This window comes from Dipodomys spectabilis, unplaced genomic scaffold (assembly GCF_019054845.1).
Source record: "Dipodomys spectabilis isolate Male_0828 unplaced genomic scaffold, ASM1905484v1 ptg000075l, whole genome shotgun sequence".
NCBI classification, from domain to species: domain Eukaryota; kingdom Metazoa; phylum Chordata; class Mammalia; order Rodentia; family Heteromyidae; genus Dipodomys; species Dipodomys spectabilis.
Window position 1 is genome coordinate 10,237,056 of NW_024870752.1, and position 27,266 is coordinate 10,264,321.

The window sequence follows — 27,266 nt, forward strand, 5'->3', positions numbered from 1 at the left end:
TGCAGTGAACTGAGGAACCCAAATGCCTGTTTTCAGTGAGAAAGACAGAAGGAGAGAACTCATAGCATTCAAGGCTTATTTTTATTTCTTCATTAGGGTCGATTTTATACCTTTCTTTGGTTTTCAAATAACATTATAAAATAACTTTAGACAAATTAAACAGAGCTAATTTGAGCAAAAAAAAAAAACATGAAAAGGGAAACAGAAGGTTGAGAGCTTCACAAGTAGTATTTATAGTGGAGGTATGGAGAAGAAGGGCATTCATCTGGTTATCTTATCTAGACTCAGGCATTCATCTGCCATATATGGACAAAGCCTAATTCATTAGCCTCCTATGATTGACAGAAATTTGGCTATGGGCTAGAATACATTCCCTGCTGGATTGTTCTTAGTTTATATACTGCTAGGTTGCAGTTCCTTGCAGTAATTCAAAGCACTAGTGGCATGTGCAGACCAAATTTAGGTTAACACCACATGTATTTATAAAGGCATGTGTAAAAGGACTTATTCTACACTATCAAAAAGGATTACCTTTCAGTATTAGATACATGCAATGACACAAGGAAGTAGGCTACGACTCTAAATTTTACTTTATACACTTTTGCCTATGACTTCTTATGTAAGCTGCATGAATTGCTCTTGTGGGAGGAAAAAAACCAGTGAAATTTGAAAAAATGATCAAATATTAATGCCGCTAGTCTATTCCTGGTCAGTTAGAGAATCTAAAATGATGGTTATAGGACAGGAGGTATGTAGAGAGAATTTGTTTTTCTTATATAAATGCTTATTGTTGAATGAAAATGTGCATATATTTGTGAAATGATTTTTTTAAGTTCATATTTTCATCAATCCAGTCTCCATCTCTGACTAACTGGAACTTCCAATATAGTGAGGGATGCATATAAGTCAATATTGATTTACAGTAATATCTTGACGAGGAAGTAAGGAATTCTGGTTCCAGGGGCAACTAACACAGAATTGAGAATCTGAGAAAAAGAAGAGAAGTTGAGTGGTTCAAATACCTCCAGCCAGTATTTGCAAAATCACCTTCCAGAAGAGAAGTTGAAGTATTTCAGGAAATGACAATAGGTAAGGATGGGCACTTGGAAGATCTGAGAGCCTGTCAAGAGTTTGGTTATGCACTATAGACTATCTCTGAAGGGATATCTCTATCTCTATATGCACTAAGAGCTATCTCTAAAGGGAATCTCTGAAGAAAAGTGATGCGGTCTAATTGCACTTCTAACAGCTTTCTGTGGCTAAGGAAGAGATGGGTTGTAGTCAGTTGAGAGAATTAAGACCAAAGGAAAGTCAGGTACCAAAGGTCTAGTAAGTGATGGAAGGAATAAGAATGTGACCACTGTATCCTTCCAGCAGAAGCGAGGCCACAAAATAGTTGTCCGTGAGCTGTTTAGCTCTGAGGGTACCAGAAAGGTATGATTCCCACCTGTCTGATCTGTTTGGGAATCAAGAAGACAGAAAACCTAGGCAGGAAAAATCACTTAGAAGCAGAGAAGTTTAATTTAAACATGGTCATGTTCAAAACATATCCTTGATGAGACAAAGGATGAGGGGGAACCAAGGCAGCAGCTATATACACACGACAGTATGTTGGAAATGATCTGTACAATGGGGGGGGGGGGGGAAGGAACGTAGGAGAAAAATGAGGGGAGGGGCAACAAGTTTGAAAGAAATGTACTTATTACCTTACTTATGTAACTGTAACCCCTCTGTACATCACCTTGACAATTAAAAATAAATATCCTTGTCACATTGAAGTGATCTGGGTGTAGAGGAGGAAAAAATCAGCACATGGTTCCAAGTTTGAGAGTTTTCTTTCTGAATCCCATAAACTAAGGGAAGAACCCCCGCAACACACACACACACACACACACACACACACACACACACACACACACACACACACACACACACACACACACCTGCACTTTTGCAGGCCAGCCGCAAGGCAACCGAGGTGATGGTTTTTCCCGTAACCTGAAGCAACAGCCTCCCGCTGCCCCATTTAAAAAAGGCGGGAACTAGCCAGAAGACAGGAGAGAGATGGGACGCCCGGAGGTGCCCGTCCCACCCTCTTCGGCCTCTGATTGGTTAATATCTTTGGCTCGTGGCAGAGGAAGCGCCCCTCATTGGCTATCAGTCTCCGAGGGTCCAGCGTTGGCTCCGCCCCCCTCTCCTCTCCCTCCCTCCCCCCCGGTTGCCGACGTGGGGCTGACGGCCCGCAGGCGGTTGGGAGCGGGTGCGGGTGTGAGGCGATGCGGGGACTGCGGCTGCTGGCAGTGGCCCTCACGTGCTGCTGGTGGCCGCAGGGCAGCCATGGTAAAACCCTGCGGGGCAGCTTCAGCAGCGCCGCCGCCCGGGACGCTCAGGGCCAGAGCATCGGCCACTTCGAGTTCCACGGTAGGTCGGGGGGGGGGGGGCGGGGAGAGGGATGGAGGCTCGCGGACCCTGCCCGAGTCCCGGCCCCGAGGGCCGCTCCTCCCCACCCCACCCCCGGGGAGGCCGGGGCTCGCGCCGCCCGGCCCCTCCCCGCCACGTCGGCCCGGCCCGCCACCCCCACCCCCTGGACTGGCAGTGCCGCCGCCGCCCTCGCCGGCTCCCTGCCCCCCTCCGCCGCTTCCCGCGAGCGCGGGGTGCGTGGGGTGGCCCGCCTCGTCGTCGCGGACGGAAGGCGCAAGCCTGGCGGCCACCTCGCTCAAGCGGAGCTCCCGGCCGCCCCCAAGGCCCTGCCCGCGCCAGCCCGGGGGACGGGCTGCCTGGTTCCCGATCCTTCCCTCCCCCCCGCACCCCTCCCCCAAAGTGACACCTTCTGCCAACTCCAGACACCAGCCGGTTGCCATACGTTGGGGCACGCAGGTTTCCTGTCCCCTCCATGTGCCATCCATTTGGAGCAGGACCGGTGTACGTTCTTCTACTGGTAATTACTACCCACAGTTGCTAGCAGCTCCCACGGTTCTGGTTCACTGAAGTACAGGCGCTGTCGACTTCCACTGGACCACGAAGACCTAGAATTAAATCCATGGCCATCCGTGTCCTTGGACCTTTTGTCACCGGTATTCTTTAGGGCCTGCCTGAAATCAGACTTCGATTTGATGGTTACCTTCGGTGCCCCCCGTCAAAAATCAGTTCTGTTTTCAAGGAATGATTTTTTTTTAAAACCATTCTAAATTTCTGCTTCATTAGCACCCTCAGAATTTTCGGTAATTTTTCATGGCACTCTGGTTGTCATTCCCCTTGATGAAGTTAGGATCTTTTGTTTTTATGGTTCTTAATTGCACTAAAAAGGCACAACTATGGAGATCAGAATATAGACCTGGAAAAGATTCTTAGGGGAATAAAATAGAAATGAAAAGCTGTTTTGATATTGACAGCGAATTTGAAGTCCCGGAAAGTTACAGAGTTGATGGTATAAAGGGAGAAAAACCTGATTTAAAGGAGGAAACAAAATCCGAAACTGAAGTTCTAATGCTACCTAAAAAATGCAACCAGTTTTCAAAATCTAAGGTGCATAAATGAAGAGATGCTTTAAAAAGTTTTGCGAGTGGTATTTTTTGTCAGATTTTCAGTATTTCGGTTTTTCAATCAACTGAATTGTAACAATACTTGGAATTTAGTGACGGTGGCAGTTATGATAATTAAATGGCACAATCCAGAAAGTGTGTGACTTGTATTGTTCTTAGTGACCATCATCAAAGACATTTAGATAACCTGATAGTGGATAAGGTGTTCCAAGTATATTTTTCCCTTTTTATATATGATATATATTATAAAATATACAACTATATGCTCATATATTTTATTATCAACTTTAATTAGCATTATATTTTATACTATTATACTATCATCATTTATACTTAGGCATAATTTATACTGAAACAAGTATAAGTAGTGTGATTTAAGGTGTTAAGAGGCCATTTTTAAGACTTGATAATTAGCTGGGTGCCAATGGCTTGTGTCTGTAAGCCAAGCTACCCAGGAGGCTGAGATCTGAGGATAACAGTTCCAAGCCAGTCTGGGCAGAAGTCTGTGAAACTCTTATTTCCAAATAAGCACCAAAAAGCTTGAAGTGGAGCTTTTTTAAGTGGTAGAATGCCATCCTTGAGCGAAAAAGCTAAGGAATAGTGTCCTAGCTCTGAGTACAAGCCCCAGATCTGGTTTGTGTGTGCACACTACACATACACACGAAATAAGATACATTCTCTATGTATATTACACATTTACATTTATTTAAAATATTTAATCGGAACAAAATTGCTAGTAACAAAAAAGTTTTTTAAAGATCTAAGGGAATTAGAATCTTAAAATGAAAAATGAGAAACAGTGTCCTGCTTAACCTCTTCTCATACAGAGTCCTTTCCTTTAGAGACAACTACTTCTGTGAAGTTCCTCTTGGGGTCCTAACTACAGTTGGTTATGTACAACCAGGCTTATTCTGGATCAGTCATCTAATGTTCTAAAAATTCTTTGGAAGTTCACAGATATAAAATTTTATTTCCAGGTGAAAATTGTGTACCACTTCAGACACATTTACTTAAACTTTCTTATCATTTATGGTTACTTTTACATTAAAATATAATTAAGCATGATTAATCATGGAACACTTTTTGGTTAGAAAAAGGAGCTTGGACAAAAATCTCTATACACTGTGATCAAACGTAAAGTATATGGCAGTGATTATAAAACAAGTCAAATTCTATTACAGTGAATGTCCAAATATACCAGATGTTGCTTTGTATTCAGTGAAATACAATCAATTACATTATAAAGATTCACCAAGTGTTAATTTTTTTAAGCTTGATGACTTCTTTTTAAAAAAAATTATCCGGGGCTGGGAAGGTGGCTCGGGTAGAGTGCTTGCCTTGCATGCATGAGGCCCTGGGTTCGATTCCTCAGCACCACATAAGCAAAAAGAAAAAAGCCGGAAGTGGCGCTGTGGCTCAAGTGGTAAAGTGCTAGCCTTGAGCTGTAGAGCTGAGGGACAGCGCCCAGGCCCAGAGTTCAGGCCCTAGGACCAGACCCCCCCAAAAAAAAAAATTGTCCTAGGTGGGCGCCGGTGGCTCATGCCTATAATCCTAGCTATTCAGGAGGCTGAGATCTAGGATCATGGTTCAAAGCCAGCCTGGGCAGGAAAGTCCATGAGACTCTTATCTCCAAGAAAACCGGACGTGATGCTGTGGCTCAAGCAGTAGATTGCTCATCTTAAGCTGAAGAGCTGAGGGAAAACGTCCAGGCCCAGAGTTCAAGCCCCATGACTGACAAAAAAAAAAAAAAAGATCCTTTATGTAGTTGTATGACAAGGTTTCAATTCAACAGCTGTGAGTACAATGACTTTTGATCAGTGTCATCCTTTTTATCATTTTCCTCATCTCTCCCAACCCCATCCATCCCCTCAAGGTGCTTAGCTTCATTTTCATGTATGTACATTGAATATTATGACTACATGATAATCTCAAAGTGATATTTTTTCAATTGTGATTCACCTTGTTGAGATTTATACTGGATTTTAAATACCCATTTTAATTAGTAGAGTTGTTTAATTGTTCTGTCACCTCAGTTCACTGTTAGACCACACTTGGTAATTTCTGTTTTAATGTCAAGGTGACCATGCTCTTCTGTGTGTCCGAATCAACAACATAGCAGTAGCTGTTGCAAAAGAAGCTAAACTCTACCTGTTCCAAGCACAGGAATGGCTAAAGCTGCAGGAAAGCAGTCCTGGCTATGGTTGTAGTGAAAAGTTAACCAAAGCTCAGTTGACAAGTGAGTATAACCCCTCCTTTGATTGTTGGATATGACTTTTTCCCCTTAATATTGGACAGTATAATATGTACATAGATACTAAACTGTTTCAGTATCCTATACCTCACAGTGTGTTAATACTTTGGCTAATACGTTTTGTTTTTTTGTTTTAGTCCTTCATGAGGCTTGAACTCAGGGCGTGAGTGCTATCCCTGAGCTTTTGTGCTCAAAGTTAGCCCTCTATCACTTTGAGACATAGCACTGCCCTCCCCCCTTCCAGTTTTCTGGTGGTTAATTGGAGATAAAAGTCTCATGAACTTTCATGCCTAGACTTGCTTTGAATGGTTATCCTCAGGTCTCAGCCTCTTGAATAGCTAGGATTACAGGCATGAGCCACCAGCACTCAGCTGGCTAATGTGTTTGGGGCTGAATTTTAAACAAGCTAATCTTTTCCTTGTTCAAAAGACTGAATCTTTTCCTGCTTTATCATTCAAAAAAAATTAAACATCCAGATAATTTATAAAGGAATACTTTCCTTCATTTAGTCTCTATAGTTTGCATAGTTCATGCTAATATAACACACATTTTTTTCCTTGGTTTTAGGTCACTGAGTGAATAATAGCATTTGTTGGATGCATATCACTTTAGCACTGGGCTAAATACTAAATAGGTATTTAATTAGTCACATATATGTTGCTCAAGACATACTGTTTTTGCAACATATCATTGGTTTCATATAATACAAGAAGTCTGTTGGGGGACCAAAAAAAAAAAAATGTCACTTTGCAATGTACCAACACCACATCATTTGTAAACCTCAGGGTTTGCTTCCAGAGAGGCTCATCTTTATCCTAAGCTAATGGCTTGAGTCCTCACTTGCATCCATTTTTTTTTTAATCATGTTTCAGGTGCTAGCCACTCTGAGTGATTTCAGAGCTTTCAATAATGTAGAAATGAAGTATGTGTGCCAGTCTGCTCATTTTTTGGGGGGGGGCTCCGGTCGTGGGGCCTGAATTCTGGGCCTGGGTGCTGTCCCTCAGCTCTTCAGCTCAAGGCTAGCGCTCTACCACTTGAGCCACAGCGCCACTTCCGGCTTTTTTCTTTTTGCTTATGTGGTGCTGAGGAATCAAACCCTGTGCCTCAGGCATGCAAGGCAAGCGCTCTACCACTGAGCCACCTTCCCAGCCCTAGTCTGCTCATTTTATACCTAGAAGCAAACTGATTATGAGACTTGAGTTTGGTGCATCCTTGAGAAAAAAAACAACAAAAAAATAAACTACCCCCCTTCTCACCCCTGTTATTCAGACTCAAAAAATAGGAACTACTCCCTTTCTTCTCTCTCCTGTTATTCACACTCATCTGCATGTAAGATTATGATGGGCTCTTTTAGCCTAATAAAGTAAAACACTCCCATTTCCCATTTCCTCTTTTTCTTTTTGAGGTACTGAGGACTGAACCCAAGGCTTCCATCTTTATTTTATTTTATTTTTTTAATTTTCCTTTCTTCCCTGTTCTTTCAGTGCAGGGGCATTGTTTAAAATTATGAAACGGAAGATAATCAGGAAACAGGAACTTTTGAGGAATAAAGATGGTTTTGTTAAACTTGAAGACCTGAAATAATAAATTAAGTACCTATTATATATATATGTGTGTGTGTGTGTGTGTGTGTGTATATATATATATATATATATATGTATATATTCATCAATTCTTTTTCCAGTAACAAATCTATTTCTTAAGAAAACCTACTGTCTTAAACTTGTATATGTTCTAATATTTATAGTATTTTGTTATTTAGAAGCCTAGGTATATTGAAACGAAACAGTATATGCTAGTACCACATACTTACAAATAATTTTTATAGCAAGTGTTCTTCCTGGCTACCAGTATGACTTTTAAGAACTAACAGCCTTTCCCCTTTGGTAGTGAACTCATTAACTGTACCCAGCTTCTCTGCACAACAGTACTGCTGCTCTGCACTATGAAAGATGATATTTGAAATATCTTATAGTGTTGATTACCACTGGACTCTTCCAAATTAGTGTTTAAGAGGTTATTTTCCATCTTTCTTTGTTGTCTAGTGTTATAACATATCAGAATTATTTTCTTTATCTTTTTTCCTTTTTTTGTGGTGCTGGGTATTGAACTCAGAGCCTTGTTCATGTTAGGCAAAGTGGTCTAATGCTCTACCTACCTGATCTATACTTCCAGTCAAGATTATAGGTGTGTACCACCGTGCTTGGAAAATATTTGTTTTAAGCTGCAAACTGTATTGTCTGTTTTTAAAGCAAGCAGACAGACAGTTTAAAAAACTCTGCACTGAAAATGATGTTATACATATTTTGGTCAAAAACTTAATCTAAATGAAGTTGACAGTAATTTGTTGTAAGATTATAGGAGCGAAATGTAATCTTACATATAATCTTTTGATGTTATCTTGTGCATATTTTAAAAACCACTAAAATGTATTGTTTTTCTGTATATTTTGATTTTCAGTGCATTCTCTCTTATAATTGGATAATTATGCATTCAGTGCTACTTCCTGTAATTCATGTTAATATTTGAGGCACTAATTACACCACCATAGAATATTGCATGTTCTCTTGTAGTCTTTTTGTCTCTAAAACAATAACGTACAGTTTTGTCAAGAGGTTCCTTTCCCAGACTTGCTGAAAAAAACACAGCGAGACAGAAGCTAAAAGCTAGTATCATTTTATGAAGCATGTTTTTGCTTCTTTTTGATGTAAATCCATATAATTTAAAATGAAATGTCAAAAACTATATTGATGAAGATATAATGATGAATTGTCTTATCGAAGAGAGTAAGTGTGAATGATAAAATAGCAACATAAAAGAGCTTTTTTAATGAGGTCAGGATTATGTAATTACAAGTCTCACAGTTAAACAGTCTTATTTCTGAGCCCTTTACTAATTGTATATATTAAACTCTTATTAGAAGTCTTCAAATACTTAAAGAAACAAGGTCTTAGCTATATTTTTTCAGAGACTGTATAGTTTAAAAAAGTAGCTTAAATGAGCTATTTAATAGCAAAATGAGTTCTATTACAATAGCCAAAAAAAGCAGTGTTATAGTATTATTAATAAAAATCCTTGCTCAATAAACTAATGATGAATGAAATTCACAATTTATAGTCAAGTCCTCAAAATTAAAACAATAGGGAGTCATATCTCATTCATAATGATTCATAAAGATATGTCATCTTTCCCCAACTTTCTATTAGGAAAAATGTTCCACATACAAAACAGTTGAAAGTATAGTACAGTCAGCATCTGTATATCTTTTGGTAGATTCAGTAATCATTAATACTTTGTTACATTTGTTTTTAATAGAACCATATGAAAATAAGTTATAGATACTATAATTTGCTCCTTTATTCTTAGTATGCATTGTCCAAGAGTAAGGACAAATATATTTATTACCATCGTATTATTATTACACCTACAAAAATTGATAATTTTATAACATCTTCTAAACTCTATTCCATATGAAAATTTTTAATTACCTTAAGAATCCCCCCTCCACTTATTATTATAGTTATATAACAGCAGAACAGTTCCCACAGATTCTCAAATGCCCTCAATTGGATTTTTTTGGATTGAGAATCACTTGGCAATATAGCTACTTTGTTTTAAAAAAAGGAAAGGAGAATTTATTTAGCAGGTCTGTCATTGACAAATACCATGCTAGATGGCTCATATTTGCCATAGGTTTTTTCTTTTATGAGTGAAAAAAATGAGTGTTATTTCTTGTGTAACCTGGGCAAAGTCACATAGGTCAGAACTGAAGTCAGGACAGGAAGAAAGCCAGGATTCAAATACAGACCTATAAGATCATAAGATTTTCCCTTTCTATGTCCTGCTTTATTTTTTATTCTTTATTCTGTGTTCTGTATATTTTTTAGATTCCTGTTACATTTGTGTTCCTACTCTTAGTACCTTTTTAAAGAATGGCAAATCTAAAAAAATGAATATTTTTGACATAATGTTTTTCTAAATTGAGTGTTCCATTTAGTTAGCTCAAGTAATGTTGGAAAATATTGTGATGTTGTACAGCATTGTGAGTCTGTTTCATGCCACAAACTGTTCTTGGAAAATTTTTCTCCTAAAAATTATTAGATGGTGAGTTTTGTATTGTGTCTATTTTTTCATGTTATTTTTAATAGTGGACTTATTTGGTTAAAAATGCATTATTTTAATCTGCTTGGCATTTTCCATGCCTTGTTCCAATACTACACAGGGTTTGAGTTTCTGAGGCAAAAGACGGAGAGGGACTCTAACTCCAATCAATTATTTGACTGAAACAATGAACACATCCAAAGGCTTTGCTTTGAAAGGTGCTGTTTTCTTTCTCTTTAAAGTGACAGTGAACCAGACTGAACATAATCTGACAGTGTCCCAGATTCCATATCCACAAACCTGGCATGTGTTTTATGCAGACAAGTATACCTGCAAAGATGAGGAGGAGAATTCTCAGGAAGATGGTATCCCATTTGAAATGATGTTACTAAATCCAGATGCTGAAGGAAATCCTTTTGATCATTTTAGTGCTAGAGAATCTGGTAAGAATTTGTATTGAAATATATCCTGGGACTGGGAATGTAGCTCCATGGTAGGGTGCTTGCCTAACATGTAGAAGGCATTGAGTTCTATCCTCGGGTACCACAAATTAAAAAGAAAAGAGAGAGAGAGAGAGAAAGAAAGAAACTTTATGTTGTGGTTTTACAATATTAGAAATTAAAATCAACCCATCTATTTAAGAATGGTAGCTATTAAGTTAAAAAAGCAGAACATTAAATTTTGTATAACTTCAATTGTATTAAAATGCAGAAAATAAAACAAGTTGCAAGTTGTGTATTTGGTAGAGAATTACATTATTTTTAGTTTTTTTCTGTACAATCTAGATTTTTTGTTTTTTGATATTCTAGTCTCAGTTTTATAAACAAAAATGCTAAATGCTAATAAATTGAGCAATCTTAATTATTAATTTAGTGATTAAGTCAGATTAGAAACTATTTTAGAGGGTGTCACTAGGTTGTTTGAATAGATTTAGAGATTGCCTTTATTGGTGCTTGCTTAGGCATAACTAAATCTTTATGTTTCTTAAATGCATATCCTCCTATAAGACTTTTAATCAAAATTTTAGGTGACTATATCCAGTCCTAGCAAAGTGAGATTCTTAACTCCAACAGAAATGACTTTTTGCTGTCATGATTTATTTGTTATGAAGTTTAACAGATTTGCCAGTTAATGATTGAGTAAGGATCTTTGTATAGCATCTGCAAAGAAAAGTATTTGGAGTTGACCTCTTTGTGAGTTTATTGCCATTTAAAAGGTTTGCCTACAGGAAGTGCCCTTGGATTTTATTGGCCAAAAAAAGGGAAAGATAGAATGTAGGACAAGAGTGGGCCACATCAGACTAAACCAGTTCTTTAGGTCGTTTGATACAGCTAGAAAAACAAGTCAAAGATCCTATGTAAGAGTCAGTAAGCCACAAATAGCTTAGAGTGACAGAGGTGCTGAATATTTGAAAATAGTTTTGAAGTTCATTCTGTGAAGGAAATGGCATAGGGTAAACCACTTACAAACTATTTTGAAAGTGGGTAAACTTCAATTTTACATTTCATGAATAATACCTTCGCTCACTGTAGATTATTAGTGGAAGTGAATTTAATCCTGCAGTTTGTTTTTGTCTTTATAAAAGATGTTGATGCCCAGCTCACACTTGTAATTCTAGCTACTCAGGAAGCTGAGATCTGAGGATCCCAGTTCGAAGCCATCCCAGGCAAGAAAGTCCATGAGACTAAACTCCAGTAAACTACTCAGCAAAGGCAGGAAGTAGTGCTGTGGCTCAAGTGGTAAAATGCTAGTCTTGAGCACAAAGTGGCTAAGGGATAGTGCCCAGACCCTAAGTTCAAACCCCAGGACCAGCAAAGAAAAAGAAAAAAGATGTTGACATTTATTCATGTTCCCTATTTCGGAGTGACATTAGGGAAACTCAGGTCTACTGGTAGCACTGGATGCCTGGTTGAACTAATTATTCATAAGGTATCTTTCAACTATAAGACTTCATTTTTTCACGACCCACTTTTAGGACTGGTAAGGGCTTAGCAGGCAGTGTCTGCTTCCATCATTGGCTATGCAAACTCCACATCTACTCGCCCCTTCCCCTTCAGCCTTCCAGGGCATGGACCCTCCCTCAAGTGATTGTTTTATTTATTGTGTGGATTCACAAAGCTCTTATGGATCATCCAGTAGTCTTTGTCTTTTTTCTTAATCCAGGCTCTCATTTCTGGGCTCTTCCTCACTCCTAATTTTATCAACTTTAACCCCACACCATAAAGTGATGGCATTTCTGATGGCTTGGGCTACTCAATGCCAGTCATACTCATCCTACCTGTCCTGAATCTCACCCGTGTCCTCTATCCTCTATTCTTTTCCTTAACATCCTGAGTTATGACTGGCTTTCTGTAGGATTCTCACTAAGCATTCTGATTGGATTCTTGCCTGACTTTGTCACTGATTTTGACTTGATGCTTACTCTGATAATCTAAAAGCTGTCTTTCTTATTTAAAAAATGGGAAGAGTTACATTAGTCCCATCACTGACAATGTTTAAATAAATTGCAAAATCCTCACTATAATAGGTTGATTAAGCACAAGGTTCTGCGCAGAACTTATTTGCAAAGTATTATTTTAAAATGCCAGAAGCTCTGTACATCACCTTTATAGTAACAATTTAAAATTAAAAAAAAGAATAAACACAATAAAAAAATGCTAGAACTCCCCCCAAAGGATCCAACCTTGTTTCTTGGCTGACATAATTCTTCACATCATGACATTTTATTGATTAAAATGCTTATGAGCCATGGAAGTCTAAATTGGTAGTTCTCAGCCCATCACTGCATATATTTCTAGAGTTTTCTTTTTTTGAAACAACCCAGATGTTTACCCCCAGAGACCCAGATCTATTTTGGAGTAGAAGCCAGACATTGAGAACTCTGAAGTAGTTTCTAATACGCAGAACCACTGATCTAACAATCTATTTTTCACATTGTTTTGGTGATATATTGGTTTTAAAGTACACAGGGAATCTTCCTAGTGGATAACTTCAGGTATGGGATTTGTTTCAGGGAATAATCTCCAATTCATTTTAGAAAGATGCTGATTATCTGCTCTGAGTAAGGAAAATTGATTTACTATGCTTTTTACCAAGAATTGACTCTTATCATATATCTGTTGAAATTACAGTAGCCTGCTGTAAACAGCTGCTATTAATGTTCTACATTTAGGCAAATGTTAAAATTTTATATTTTTTAATTAATTATTTTATATCGACTAAACTAGCAAACTAAGGCAAGTTTGATGCCACTTGATAAAGTTCTAAATAGGAACATAATGCTTTAAAGTAAAACAAAATGAGATTGCTTTTTAAAAATAGTCAAATCTGCTGCCATATCTGCCATTACATTGTTTTTAAGATTCCAGCAAATATGTTTATGCTTTTCTGTTTTCTGTTTTTGTTCCTTTTCCAAACAAAAGCAGGTTGTGCCTTCCACTTAGCACTGGTAACATGTTGGAATGTTTTGGATTTCTAGTAAAGGAAAACCCTAGTGCAAAGTATCTTAATTCAGAGCTTCTCCGGAGGGGATTATTCAGCATCTCTCTGCTTTACTGTCCTTTAACTGACTTTGTCTTTGGGCTAGCTCCCTTAAATTCCAAGGTAGCAATCTGGACATTCCATCTAGGTAATGGCAAAATTCAATATCTCTTTTTAAGAGGAAGGAAATCTTTCTTGGAAATCCCCCATAATGTTTCATTGGCCACAATGGGATCGTGTGCCTTGCTATGCAGCATCATCAGAGAAATATGTTTCGATATCAGAAAGAAGAAAACTGTCAAAAAGGTTAAATCTGCCTCTTGCCAGCAAGGATATTGCAATTTTTGGTTTGGAGATACTTGAGGGCAGTTTGGAACTGAGACAGCAAGGATGAATGATGTACAGGAATGTCTGCTCTATGACCATGGACTCCTCCCCATTTTTCTTACTCTCTTCTGCTCTACCATCATTTAGCTGGGGGTGAAGTTATATAGAGAAGCTGTCTTACATAATTTTCTTCCAACTTAAAAACTTGTGAGTTCTTTTTTTCTTTAACCTGGACTTAAGTCTACACATTTTCTTTATAAGTGTTCACTGCCCACTGCAGATTTATTTAAAACTCTTTTTCTTCTTGAGGGTATATTAACTTGAGTGAGACTTATTACACATTAGATTTTAATTTCAGTTCAGAAGTACTTGCTTATAAAAGCCAGTAGCAGAATGAAAGTAAAACTTGTGGTTGAAGAAGATAAAACAGGGAGACTTTTTTTTTTTAAGACAGGATTTATTTTTCACAAAGCCCTGAACCCCAGCATTTTATCTTTAACGTCTTACGGACAGGTCCATGATAAGAATCCTTTATCTGAAACTTAGTGAACAAAGTGTAGGACAGATGTCTTAGGTTAGTTCATTTAATACATTATTTCAGTAAAATAATTTTCTTAGTTAAATGTTAGTACATTCTTGGAAATTCATTTTTGCTGGTGGTGTGTGTTTATTTTTCAATTATTTTTTTGTCAGTTGTGGGGCTTGAACTCAGAGCTTGGGCACTGTCCCTGAGCTGCTTTGTGCTCAAGGCTAGTGCTCTACCCCTTGAGCCAAAGTGCCACTTCCAAGTGTTATTTTCAAAGTTCCTTCCTCCTACATTATTTTGATTTCTCAGCAAATGGTCTGAGGATTTTCATGATGGATTTGTTTTTTTGTTTTTGTTTTTGTCAGTCATAGGGCCTGAACTCTGGGCCTGGGCGTTGTCCCAGATCAAGGCTGGCGCTCTACCACTTGAGCCACAGTGCCACTTCTGGCTTTTTCTGATTATATGGTGCTGAGGAATCGAACTTAGAGCCTCATGCATGCAAGGCAAGCACTCTACCACTGTGCCACCTTCTCAGTCCCTCATGATGGATTTGTAACTCGAAATTTAAAACTATCCTATAATGAATATTCTATAAGGTATTATAAATAAATAAAACTTGTGTTTTGTTTAATCGATTACTTCAATACAAAGAAGAAAGATAAAAATTAAGTACCAAACAAAATAACATAAGTTGTTTTATTCATCAATAGCTGTTATAATATGGTTAGCATTTGCATTTTCTGTCTTGTTACAATATTATACAAACTAAGTATTTTGGTCCCATATTTTGAAATACCTGTTTAGGTAAGGAGATTACTTTAAAAAAAAAGTAATCTTTACTTTTTTTTTTTTTTTTTTCTTTTTTTTTTTGGGTCCGGTCGTGGGGCCTGAACTCTGGGCCTGGGCACTGTCCCTCAGCTCTTCAGCTCAAGGGTAGCCCTCTACCACTTGAGCCATAGCGCCACTTCCAGCTTTTTTCTTTTTGCTTATGTGGTGCTGAGGAATCGAACCCAGGGCCTCAGGCATGCAAGGTAAGCGCTCTACCACTGAGCCACCTTCCCAGCCCTAATCTTTACTTTTTAAAACTCCTTTTTTCCTGTTATTTGGTCTTCCAAAAGTCTAATCATACCTTTTACTTATTGACATAGAGCAGGAGAGACACCCAGTGGCTACAAAACTTCTTGCTGCTCTTTTTTCCCTCTGATGCGAGCGCGCACACGCGCATACACACACACACACACACACACACACACACACACACACACACACACACACAAAGTTGAAATAAACATTTCTTCACAATTTTTCCTCTGACATATTTTCTAAAGTTATTTTCCAGATAATGGAAGATTCCCATTTCTGCCCACATGGGAAATTGGAATTGGAATGGGCTCAGTATTCACAACTGGAATGGGATGATTGCACATTAGACTGTTTATCTTCATATGAATAGAGATGGCTGTTTCTACTGCAATGTCACTTTACTTTAGTGTTAGGATGTAAAAGCCCTAGAATTAGAAACCATCTTGAATGTAACCTTTACAATTGGCCCTCTCCATCAATGGATTTCCCAGCTACAGATCAAAAACATTTGTAAAAAAGTTTTGTCTGAACTAAAAACATACAGGCTGTTTTTTATCAGCATTCATTAGACAGTGCAGTGCAACACCTGTGCACATTGCATTGATGTTGTTTTAAGCACTGTAAATAATCAAGAGAAGATTGGACTTTGCAGGAGGATATGTGTCAGATATATACAATACTATGTTCTTTTTTTTTTTTTTTAAGAGACTTGAACACCCATGGATGTTGGTAGCTGAGGAAGGTCCTGAAACCCACACCTTTTAGATACTAAGAGATAAATGATAACCATAAAATGCAAAGGCTTGTAAGAAATTTCAGAAATTTCTCAAAAATAAAAACCTCAGTCAAAAGATTCATGTAACATGAACATTGCATAAAGAATATTAGAGAAGGTGCTGGCAGGAACCAAAAGTTGCTATGGCTAGTACCATTCTTAACAATAACTTTTAAAATCTGTACTTTTTTATTTTGCTATTATCTTCTCCACCCAACCCCCTTTGCTCATAATTTCTGCTCACTCAGAACTTTTATTTCATTACAACCTAGTTTGATTTTTCTACCATGTCTTCTACCCAAAGTCAGCTTCTATGGCTGACTTTGTATATTTTACAGTTCTAACTACCAAGAGAGAAATGATTTAGCTAACTTATCTTTAACTCATGTTTGCTACTTGTGTTGGGGGCCATTTATTTTGTGTTATAGTCAGCTATGGAGAGGAGTCATTTGCTCTTCATAGGATTTCCTTTTCAGCCAGAGCTATAAAAGTCTACCTCAGAAAGGAGTCTGGGGCATGCCAGGTGTTTTACAACATTCTCCATAGAAATGCAAGGCACTAGAACATTTCAGAGCTGTGGTTCTCACATGTAAGTTCTATTAGAATCACACTAAGACTTACTAGAACAGATCTCTGGGCTCCACTGTGTTTCTGAGTGTTTCTGTGTTTCTGCTGTGGAGCACTTATCATCAGCTCTCTGGTGCTGCTGTTAGCTCAGGCACCATGCTTTGAGAAACATTGTCAAAGTTAACTTTTTGTCAGAATAAATCCATTTCTAAACTTCTTATAAAAGAAGTCTTCTTTGATTGAGGGTAAGCAATCTAAATGAATGCTGAAGTCATTGTTTTCATTTGCTGCTTTCAAACAAAATTCATTTTATGGTGAGTCTTTGGGCTTTGGTGTTGGGATATATACATATATATACACACATATATATGTATACATATATGTATGTGTACATATGTAGTTACATATAGTAATTTGACTTTATCTAGGTTAGTTTAATCTGCCTCCACAGTTAAGATATTGTCCCCAATAATATCTTAATGATTTCCATTTGTTTCTCTCCAATTTTCAAATATGTTCTAGCTGGGTATCACAGCATTCAGAATCAGGCCAGCCTGGGCTAAAGAAAGAGTTCCATGGGAAGATCCTTTCTCAAAAAGTGAATTTAAAAAGTAATCAATGAATTTAAAAGTTCTAGAAATATACTAACAAGATTTAAAAGCATCCAGCACTATACTGGTTTTGTTTAACTGAAGCCGACTCCCTTTCTTCTCTTCACAGGGTTACATGAGTTCTTTTTCCTCCTAGTCCTAGTGTACTTTGTGGTTGCTTGCATTTATGCTCAGTCATTGTGGCAGGCTATTAAGAAAGGAGGACCCATGCACATGATTTTAAAGGTTCTGACAACTGCATTGCTGTTACAAGCTGGTTCAGCTTTAGCTAATTACATTCATTTCTCCAGGTAACTCAAAACCACTAAAACTGTGTTCATCATTACATCTAATTAATCCTAATTAGTCCACCAAAATTATGCTTGCTTTGATTATAGCAGTTGTTTTTTTCACACGTGAAATTTACACTTAATACTCTCCTTTTCAATTTTTTCAGGTACTCCAAAGATGGGGTAGGGGTGCCATTTATGGGAAGTTTGGCAGAATGTGAGTATGTTCCTGAGCATTATTGAAGCCGATGATTTTTAAAGCTAAACTTGCCATTTACTTACCTGTTTTTCTTTTTTAAACTTAATTCTTGTCTGAGGTTGTAGCTCAGTGGCAGAGTGCTTGCTCAGCATGCATGTGGCCTTGAGTTTGATCTTCAGCAATATAAAAATAAAGTAAGTTATTTTTTACCATGGAACAATTTTTCTGTCAAGGGTGGTTAGAATTCAGTTTGACTGTCCTATTTAGTATCTTCTTGATAGTGAATAGTAGGCATAACCCTTCATTGTTTTTAGAACGTATTTATATATATCCTCAATATATATAATATATATCCTCAATATATAATATATCCTTAATATATGTATATATTTGTATTGATCCTCAATAAAAAAAGAATGCTTATTCCTACTTTGCAGATACAGTACATTTCTAAGTATCAGTCAACTATTGAGTTACAGTGCGGGACCCAGAACCAAGTTTTCCAATCCAAAATTGAAAGTTTTCTTCCTAAGATAGCTCCACTTTCTGTTATAATGTCTCTGTTTCTGGACCAAGGCCTTATGTACAATTATAATTGAGCTGAACTTGTAGCTTCATTATTTGATGTCTAAGGGAAACTCTTACAAACATATTTAAAAGATCCTGTAATCATGACATTTTTAAAGAGAGCTAAAGAGGAACAACAAGTCATGAGCTCTCTGTAATCTCTTAAGATTTGCTTTTTTTAAATAAAAAAAGCACATTTTGAATATGAAACTGCTGTAGAATTGACTTTTCCTTCCATTTCCATAGTTCTCTTCTAGTTAATTCTTTAATGGGCTAACTTGTGATAATTGCCATTTGTCATTTTAAGACTCATTCAACCAGAACTTGCTACCTATTCTAAAAGTCTAAAACCTCAGGAAAGTCTCATTTTCCTTATGAAGAGACTGTATGTGAGTAGTCCATCTCTTGTACATATGCAATAAGAACTTAATCCTTTGTGAACATTGTCTACAGCCCTGACCTCTCCTCTCCTCTCTCCTCTCCTCTCTTCTCTTCTCTCTCTTCCTTTTCCTTTCCTCTTCTCCTTTCCCCTTCCCCCTTTTCTCTTCCCTTTTCTCTTTTCTCCTTTCTTCTTTTTCCCTTTCCTTTTTGCTTATCCTTTCCTTTTCTTTCTCTTTTCCTTTGAGTATCTCTTCGACATTCAGTAGAATTATATCACATTAAGGCTAGCTAGATCCTTAGAAATAATTTTGCTTAATGCATTTAGATGAAAAAATTGACATCTAAAGAGTCAAAGCCCTCAGAGCCAGTTAGTGGCAAAGCTATTGCTAAAGTCAAGGACCATTGAATATTTATGAGTGTCTACTATAGATTAAAACTATGGTTTTAGCTGTCTAGAAGTTTCACTAAAAGTTTGAAAAAAAAATTCGCCCTTTGTTTTTTGTTTGTTCTTTGGTGATTTGTTTTGTGAGGCTAGGAGATAAAACCCAGAGCTTTGTACAAGCTAAGCTAATGCTTTATCACTAAGCTTATCTCCAGCTTGGGGTTTTTGGGGGGCGTTGGAGGGAGAGGTTGTTTTGTTGGTTGTGGGTCCTGAACTCTGGGCCTAGGTGCTGTCCCTCAGCTCTTCAGCTCAAGGTGAGCACTCTACCACTTTAGCCACAATGCCACTTCTGGCTTTTTTTGCTTATATGGTGCTGAGAAATCAAACCCAGGGCCTCATGCAAGGCAAGCACTCTACCACGGAGCCACCTTCCCAGCCCCTCCACCTTGGGTTTTTGAGATAGGGTCTCACTGTGTAGTTTATAGTTTTGCCTGATCTGGAACTTGCTAATCTTCTGCCACAGTCCCTCACTCTTCCCCCTGAATGCTGAGATTTGCAGCATGCACCACAGGTGCCTAGTGCAAACGTTTTCTGTTTTTTTTTTAACTGCAATAAATTAATACTGTTAATTTTTACTAGTTTCCATAAGACTCAGTTGAGAGATTAAAATTCAAGACAATTTTGCATGATCTGTGTATTTGATCTGCAGTTATTTTTCAACAACAAATGAGCAGTGTTCTACCTATCCACTATGTAGATCTCTGCATTACTTTCTATATAGAATGAGCTATCAAAGTAGAGGAGTTTTCCCAGGGGATTTTACTTCTTAGCAGATTATGCAGAAACATCCATTCAACCAACTTTTTAAAAGAATCTTGTTAGCTAAACATGTATTTGGAACATATTAATAAAATTAGTTGTCATTTGAAAATCTGATGACATAAAAATATGCTTGATCTGACAAGTCATAACATTTTTTATCATTCAGATGTAGTGACCATTCCTTATTGGAATTTACTTCCACAGGTAAATAAACATAAATGTAGAGTAGCCAGTTTTAATTTGGATGACAGATGTCAGTATTCCTTAAAAAGTGCATCATTAATAGAGTTTTGGCTTGCAGCGTTAAAATACCACCATTATATGCTTGGCTAGTTTTCTCTGTATTGGTAAAGAAAATACTCATATAAAAACATCTAAGTTACAGGTGACAGTTTATTAAATTTCAGTCACCAGGTTTATTTCAAATATACCATGATAAAAAAAAGCGTTGGTATTTTTTACATCAATAACTCTTAGTTTATAAGATAAATGTGCTTGGAACTTGAAATATTTAAAGGTTTTTATTTCTTTTGTAGTGCTGATGGACCTTTTTTGTTGCATTCTTTTCAAAGCAGCAGACTTCCCCTGCAGTACAGGTGATGGCCACGTGGTGGCACATCACGCTAATTCATGGAGCCGTTCAGTTGTCTCAGGTTTTCCATACTAAGAACAACATAATGGATGATACAGGGACCATGTACTTCACTCATACTGTCTCTCATTCGTAGTTTTACTATGTACCCTTCATATTGTAATTCACCCAGAAAACATACTGTTTTCCTTATCACACAATATATATTTAGAATTTGTCTCTTTTTTTTCGGTTGGTCGTGGGGCCTGATCTCTGGGCCTGGGTACTGTCCCTCAACTCTTCATCTCAAGGCTAGTGCTCTATCACTTGAGCCATACAGCCACTTCCTTTTTTTTCTGCTTATGTGGTGCTGAGGAATCGAACACAGGGCCTCATGCATGCGAGGCAAGCACTCTACCACTGAGCCACTTTCCCAGCCCTAAAATTTGTTTCTTTTAATAAGGTATAGTAAATCTAAGAAAAATGAGAACCATGAATAATTTTATAATCCAGCTAGTAGATACAATATATATTTAATGTGTATATAAAACAGTGTTTTCCCACACTTCTAGCTTTTTATAAACAGTTACAACTTTTATAGACAATTTTAAATTGTTTTAGAATTATTGCATGTAATTGTCTTTTCTTTGAAAATGCCCTTTTATGGCAAAAAAAAATACGGTATTGTATCAATACAAAAAGTACAAATTCCAGGTGTTGCAAAAATGTGGTTGATTTTGCTTTTGTTTTTCCTCTAGTTTTTGACATTGCTTCCCAAATCCAGATGTTATACCTACTTCTGAGTCTATGCATGGGCTGGACAATAGTCAGAATGAAGAAATCTCAAAGCAGGCCTCTGCAATGGGATTCTACCCCCGCGTCGACTGGCATTGCAGTGTTCATTGTGGTCACACAGGTGAGTATTGGCACTCAATCTTTGTCACACAGGTGAGTATTGGCACTCAATCTTTCTGCATAATAATGCTGAGAAATGTCAACGTAAACATTGCTCACTTCAGAACCAGGATCCATGACGAATTTGTGTTGTTTTAAAATGTAAGTTAAGGGCTGGGAAGGTGGCTCAGGGGTAGAGCGCTTGCCTTGCATGCCTAAGACCCTGGATTCGATTCTTCAGCACCACATAAGCAAAAAGAAAAAAGCCAGAAGTGGCACTGTCACTCAAGTGGTAGAGCGCTAGCCTTGAGCTGAAGAGCTGAGGGACAGCGCCCAGGCCCAGAGTTCAGGCCCCACAACCGGACCCCCCCAAAAAAAATGTAAGTTAAAAAAATGATTGTTCAGATAAACTACTAATCTTCTGGGTGCTAACATAGATTGCAACTTATTTGAATTAAAGCCTTCTACCTGCTCTTCTAAGCATAGTATGTCCTATGTCATAAAATAGTTTTCTTCCATATTTTCCATCATATGGCAAGTCTCAGCATTGAATAAATGAATCAATAAACTTGCCAGTGAGTTTTAGAACTGGCTACTTCTTGCCTAAGTATTTACGTGATCTCTGAAATTAATTAAAAAGCAAACTGTGCAATGAAGAAAAGTGGGATTTTGTTTCTGGAAACAAATACAAAAAGCAGATCTGGTCTTTTAGGAACATCTCTCTACTTTTATTTTTCTTTTCCTCTATAGCGGCAGCATTGATATTCTAAGATAGCCATATGCATATGTGCAATGGGTTTGTAAAATTTAGGAAAAAAGAAAGGTATAACCAGATATTTATACTGTTTATTAACTATAAATAGTAATGAAATATGCACTCATCTCTGAACAGGACATTATAAGTTTTGATGCATTAAATGAAGAGTTTATTAATGAAAGGTGGAACTTGTGCTTCATTCATCCCTTTCCCTAGCATTTCTTAAGTGCAGTAGGTGCAGAGTGCAGTAGGAATATTGAATTTACATGGTTGGTTTGAGAAACAGACTGTAACCTGGTGGTAATGTTTAAAGTAGATAGTGCCAGAAATTGGATTAGAAATGATTTAAATAAAGGCAAAGTTCTAACCAACTTACAGTTTTGATATAGCACTTAACAAGACTAATGTTAACATCAGACTAAATTTTCAATTTCCAGCTCTTTTAAAAATTCAATTTTCTTTGCCATTTAGTTGTAATTTTAATTCATTATCATAGACAAATACAAACTGAGAACTAAAGTTGACACTAGAGCTTAAGCAAGCATTTATGGTAAGTATATTAGACAAGCTCTGATTTTCAGTAACAGCCAGACAACATTGAGACAGGCAATCAATGACTACATAAAGGCATATATGTATTACACAAGATGCCATCTTTGAATCTTGATAATAGTAGTAGTTTTGTTTATGGTGTCTCACCTGACTTTACCAAAAAATCCCTCTTCTCTAACCCAGGGCTACTAAGACTAATTAATGCCCTTTTTAGTCTGAACAGTCTCTGTACCTCCTTAGGAATGTTTACGGAAAGTTTAAAGGGTTGTTTATGAATGAGTTTAACAAAGTACTTTAGTGGAAATAAGAGTCATGTTTTATATATACATAATATTTATACACATAAACACATACATATATGTACACATATATATACACACATATGTATAATTTGTTTCTCTTTTTCTGCAGAGCATTTTGCTCCTTTGGGAACAGTTTGAAGATACCAGTCATCATAGCTCCCATTCACATCACAATATAGCAGGGATCCTGCTAATCATTTTAAGAATTTGCCTCGCATTCTCACTGGGCTGTGGACTCTATCAGATCATCACCGTGGAGAGAAGCACACTCAAAAGAGAGTTCTACATCACATTTGCCAAAGTATGAGCTGGGAGAGAACAGAGCTTCTTCTAATGCTCAGCTTTGTGCTGGTGTCTATGGGAAGTTTATAAATGACAACCTGCCAACTTGTATTGCCTTTCACTATGTGCCAGGCACTGCACTGGGCCCGTCATGTGCTTTACCAGTCTTCACTGCATCTACATGATATGGGCGTTACTAGCCCCATCACAGAATCCATGCAGCAGTATATCCCTGAAGTCTGCAGTAGTCAATTTTGCCTCCTCCACAGTTTCTGTATAAATGATTTTTTTTGTGGCAACAGAATATGTTTTAATAAATTAGAATAGAACTCACAGTTTCTTAAGTCGTTAATTGAGTGAGAACTGTGACTGTCAGAGTTACAAGGTCTTTTATCGCAATCTGAAGAGCTGTCCTTCCATGTGAGCACATGAGTCCAGGAGGCCAAGTATCTTTTTTATTTGTCACTCACTTCATCCACATGAGATCATATCTACTTCATACCTCCTCTTTGTATCCTTGTGTCCAAGAAGTCCAAACACAAATATGATTCTCTCCATACTTTTTTAGTCAAAGAAAAAAGACTTCATCCTAGCAACCCACCCCAGAATTCTGATCCGCTCTCCTGTTAGCTCAGCCTGCTCCACAAAGTCTCTAAGCCTCCAAGGGAGGTGGGCAGAAGGGTCAGAGTTCCCCTTTATTCCTGGTGTTAGGCTTTGCAAGGCTAACAGCCCCGAGATACACCTCCAGCTCTGAGCACCAAATGACCATTTACTTCGGAATTTTTCATAAAGACAGTAGTGCTTACTGAGCTTAAAAATTCTTAATGCATTTTAATTTTGAATAAAGGCAAACATCCAAAAGCATTTACAGAGTAGCATAAAGTGCTACTTGATTCTCTCCCATCTACTCAGCAATCATCACCTCCTTATGTAATCCCTGCTGAGAGTACATATTCCTATATTCATTTTTCTCCATTTCTTTTGTTCCTTTGTTTTTGTGTCTGTCCTGGGGCTTGAACTCAGGGCCTGGCACTCTCCTTAAGCTTTTGTGCTCAAGGATGGCATTCTACCACCAAGGCACAATTCCACTTCAGGCTTTTGGGTAGTTAATTGTAGATAAGGGTCTCATGAACTTTCTGCCTTGGCTAGCTTCAAACTGCAATCCCCAGATCTCAGCCTCTTGAGTAGCTAAGATTACAGGTGTGAGCCACCAGTATCCAGCTTCCGTTTTATGTAAGTAGTAACATGCTATAAACACTTTCTTGTATACCTTTTTTACCTCCAAATCTTCAGTGTACCTCACATACCATAGTAGCTACTATTAAATTATTTGCTTCAAATTTAATTTTGGAAAAGAGAATATGTTTCCACAACTCAAGGAAAAATTTGAAAAGTCCCCTCTTCACTACTGCTCACACACCTATCTGTTGTTGGTTGGATTATGTGTTTGCATACTTTTACAGCACTTATGAATTGCATTTTATTTCTTTACAGAAATACCATGCTTTTCTCAGTCATTAATTTGTCACTTATATTAATGCATTTGTGGTATATTAAAACACATCTGTAACAGATTTACAAATATAAATATTACAAGAAACAATTATTAGAAACAAAATATTAATGTCACAGCAACAAACTTTATATCTACACTTAATATTTTAAGGTCTACTTTGAAATCCATTTGAGGCCATGCAAAACCTAAATAGGCTATGTAATTCTTTTTAATCTCGTATATTCTGAAGATAAAAACATAGCTGAACTTTCTTGATGTACTTATTTCTTTCAGGGCTGCACCTTGTGGTTTTTGTGCCATCCAGCTCTTGCGTTCATTTCTGTCATGTTTAATGACTACCAAAGAGATAAGGTGAGTAATATGCATCATCTAAACAGGTGGGTTTTTAAAACTTGAAATGGCCTTTATGTTTAAAATACTAAAGTAGGAGGGGCATATTTATCTATGTTTCATGAATTCTCTAAAACTCTGAAAATATTAAATTAGTGAAGTATAAAATTTGTGAAATTATTAAAAATAGAAAAGAACTTCTAAGCAATAGAAATAGCTTTCCTTATTTCAGCTTATTTCAGGTATAATGTTTTACAAATTACAGAATCGGTAACATCTTTGTTAAGAAAAAAAATGGTGAAGATTGCTACAAAATGGTAAAACCAAGATGGATTTATAAGAATCGGTAGTTGCTTTACTGATAGGAGTTTGCTAAATTTTGATTATCAACCTGCCTTCTTAGGTGAATAACTCTAGCGTTTCAAAGTGGAGTTCTGCCAAGAGACCTTTACAAGCAATGCAGTATGTGCTTGAAAGCACAAATGTTGGTTGAGCCTGAAATGTTTTCAAAGGGCAAGTAAATAGGAAGCTAATCTATAGAAATAGAAAAGTGACCTGAGGATTTTTGAAAGGACTTTTAGAGTACTCTTTAACATTTGGCTAGGAACATGCTTTATTTGTGTTGTTAAAATAGCCAGAAACGTCATTTTTTCTTAATATTTACTGAAACTCAGGTCTGTGGTATGCACATCCTAAAGCAAGAATCTTTTAGCAAATCATGTTTTATGTAACTTGCATCTATAAACTGGGGCATCTATAAACTTAGAGACAATATACTTTTGGACAATCATAGTTCTGAATGTAAGTGGTATTTTCACATTGAAATTTTTGATAAAATGAGAGCTGGGAATGTGGGATGTGGCTTGGTGGTAGAGTGCTTGCCTAGCATGCATGAAGCCCGGTTCAATTTCTCAGTACCACATCAACAAAAAAAGCCAGAACTGGCCCTGTGGCTCAAGTGGTAGTGTGCTAGCCTTGAGCAAAAAGTTGCTCAAGGACAGTGCCCAGGTCCTGAATTCAAGCCCCAGAACTGGCAAAAAAGAAAATTTTGATAAAATGTACCCATGTTGGAGCTGAAGGTAAAGTACTACATATAAAAAGCATATATGATAAATTGAATGTAGTTTCTTCATTCTTGTAGTGAAGGTATTCCCTTTGTTTTCTTTTCAGGTTATTATCATAGGTGTAATCCTTTGCCAGTCCGTTTCCATGGTTATTCTGTACAGACTCTTCCTGTCCCACAGTCTGTACTGGGAAGTTTCTTCGCTTTCCTCAGTAACACTACCACTGACCATATCATCTGCACACAGAAGTCGCCCACATTTCTGATATTTGATCTTTGTTGAAAGAAAAAGTGATTGGACACAAGAGTGCAATATGGATCAGATATGATTCTTCATACATTTAGTATGAAAAAATGAACAGTGAAAGCATGTTATTTATACAACTGCATTTAAGCAGTATCAAAACTTAGAAAAGATAAGTGGAATGTTTTGAAATTTACTTAAACAATAAACTTTCCAGAAAGAATGCTGTTATAAGGTGGTTGAAGCAATTTCCGTGTAGAAATAAATGTGAAAAAGATAATGATATTCTCAGAAGCTATTCAGCACTGACAATGCCTCATATCAATTGCTAACTCAGGTTTGATAGTCTTATAAATAGTAATCAGTTGAATGATTACTTGTTTATACATATCCAAACTAGTTCAGTTATGGAATCAGTGTAGTATACTGAATTTTTTAAATTATTCTTTTATGCTTTAAAGAAAGTGCATTCCACATTAGAGTTGAAAGGAATTGAAAATGAAATTACTTCAGAAATAAAAATAAAATATGTTCACAGTTAAATGAATAAGCTTTTGTTTATTCATGGGTTTTAGCTTGATTAGCAAAGGATATTGGACAATTTAGACACATGTATTTGTAAAAACAAAGGATTTTAAAATCTGAGCATTTAGGTAAAGGGACAGCAGGTTTATGTGTCTAAAAAGAAGGAAAAGTACTATGCAATATAGTGCTAAAATTTTAATCCTGATATAATTCATTTCTCTTACATTGAATCCCCAATCATAATTAAGCCATATACACAGATTAAATTAACAGAAGCATTTCACATAAACGTTGGTTTCAGTCATCAACTACCCATGAATTCCTGCCCAAGGATACTTAATCAGGAT

At 37.2% G+C, this 27,266-nt stretch overlaps 1 protein-coding gene across 2 annotated transcripts; it reads left to right on the forward strand.

The window, feature by feature from the left end:
* The first annotated feature begins 2,227 nt into the window (after positions 1 to 2,227).
* Gpr180 (G protein-coupled receptor 180) lies at positions 2,228 to 26,937 on the forward strand. 2 transcript variants are annotated; one of them, XM_042682675.1, is made up of 9 exons: positions 2,228 to 2,421; positions 5,620 to 5,778; positions 10,137 to 10,337; positions 17,373 to 17,553; positions 17,700 to 17,749; positions 21,213 to 21,370; positions 23,069 to 23,260; positions 25,031 to 25,108; positions 26,258 to 26,937. In XM_042682675.1, the coding sequence occupies exons 1-9, from the start codon at positions 2,277 to 2,279 to the stop codon at positions 26,414 to 26,416; spliced, it is 1,323 nt and encodes a 440-aa protein (XP_042538609.1). In that variant the 5' UTR covers positions 2,228 to 2,276; the 3' UTR covers positions 26,417 to 26,937. The 2 variants fall into 2 exon arrangements, with proteins under 2 accessions (XP_042538609.1, XP_042538610.1); XM_042682676.1 differs by having other exon boundaries at positions 10,215 to 10,337.
* The last annotated feature ends 329 nt before the right edge of the window (positions 26,938 to 27,266 follow it).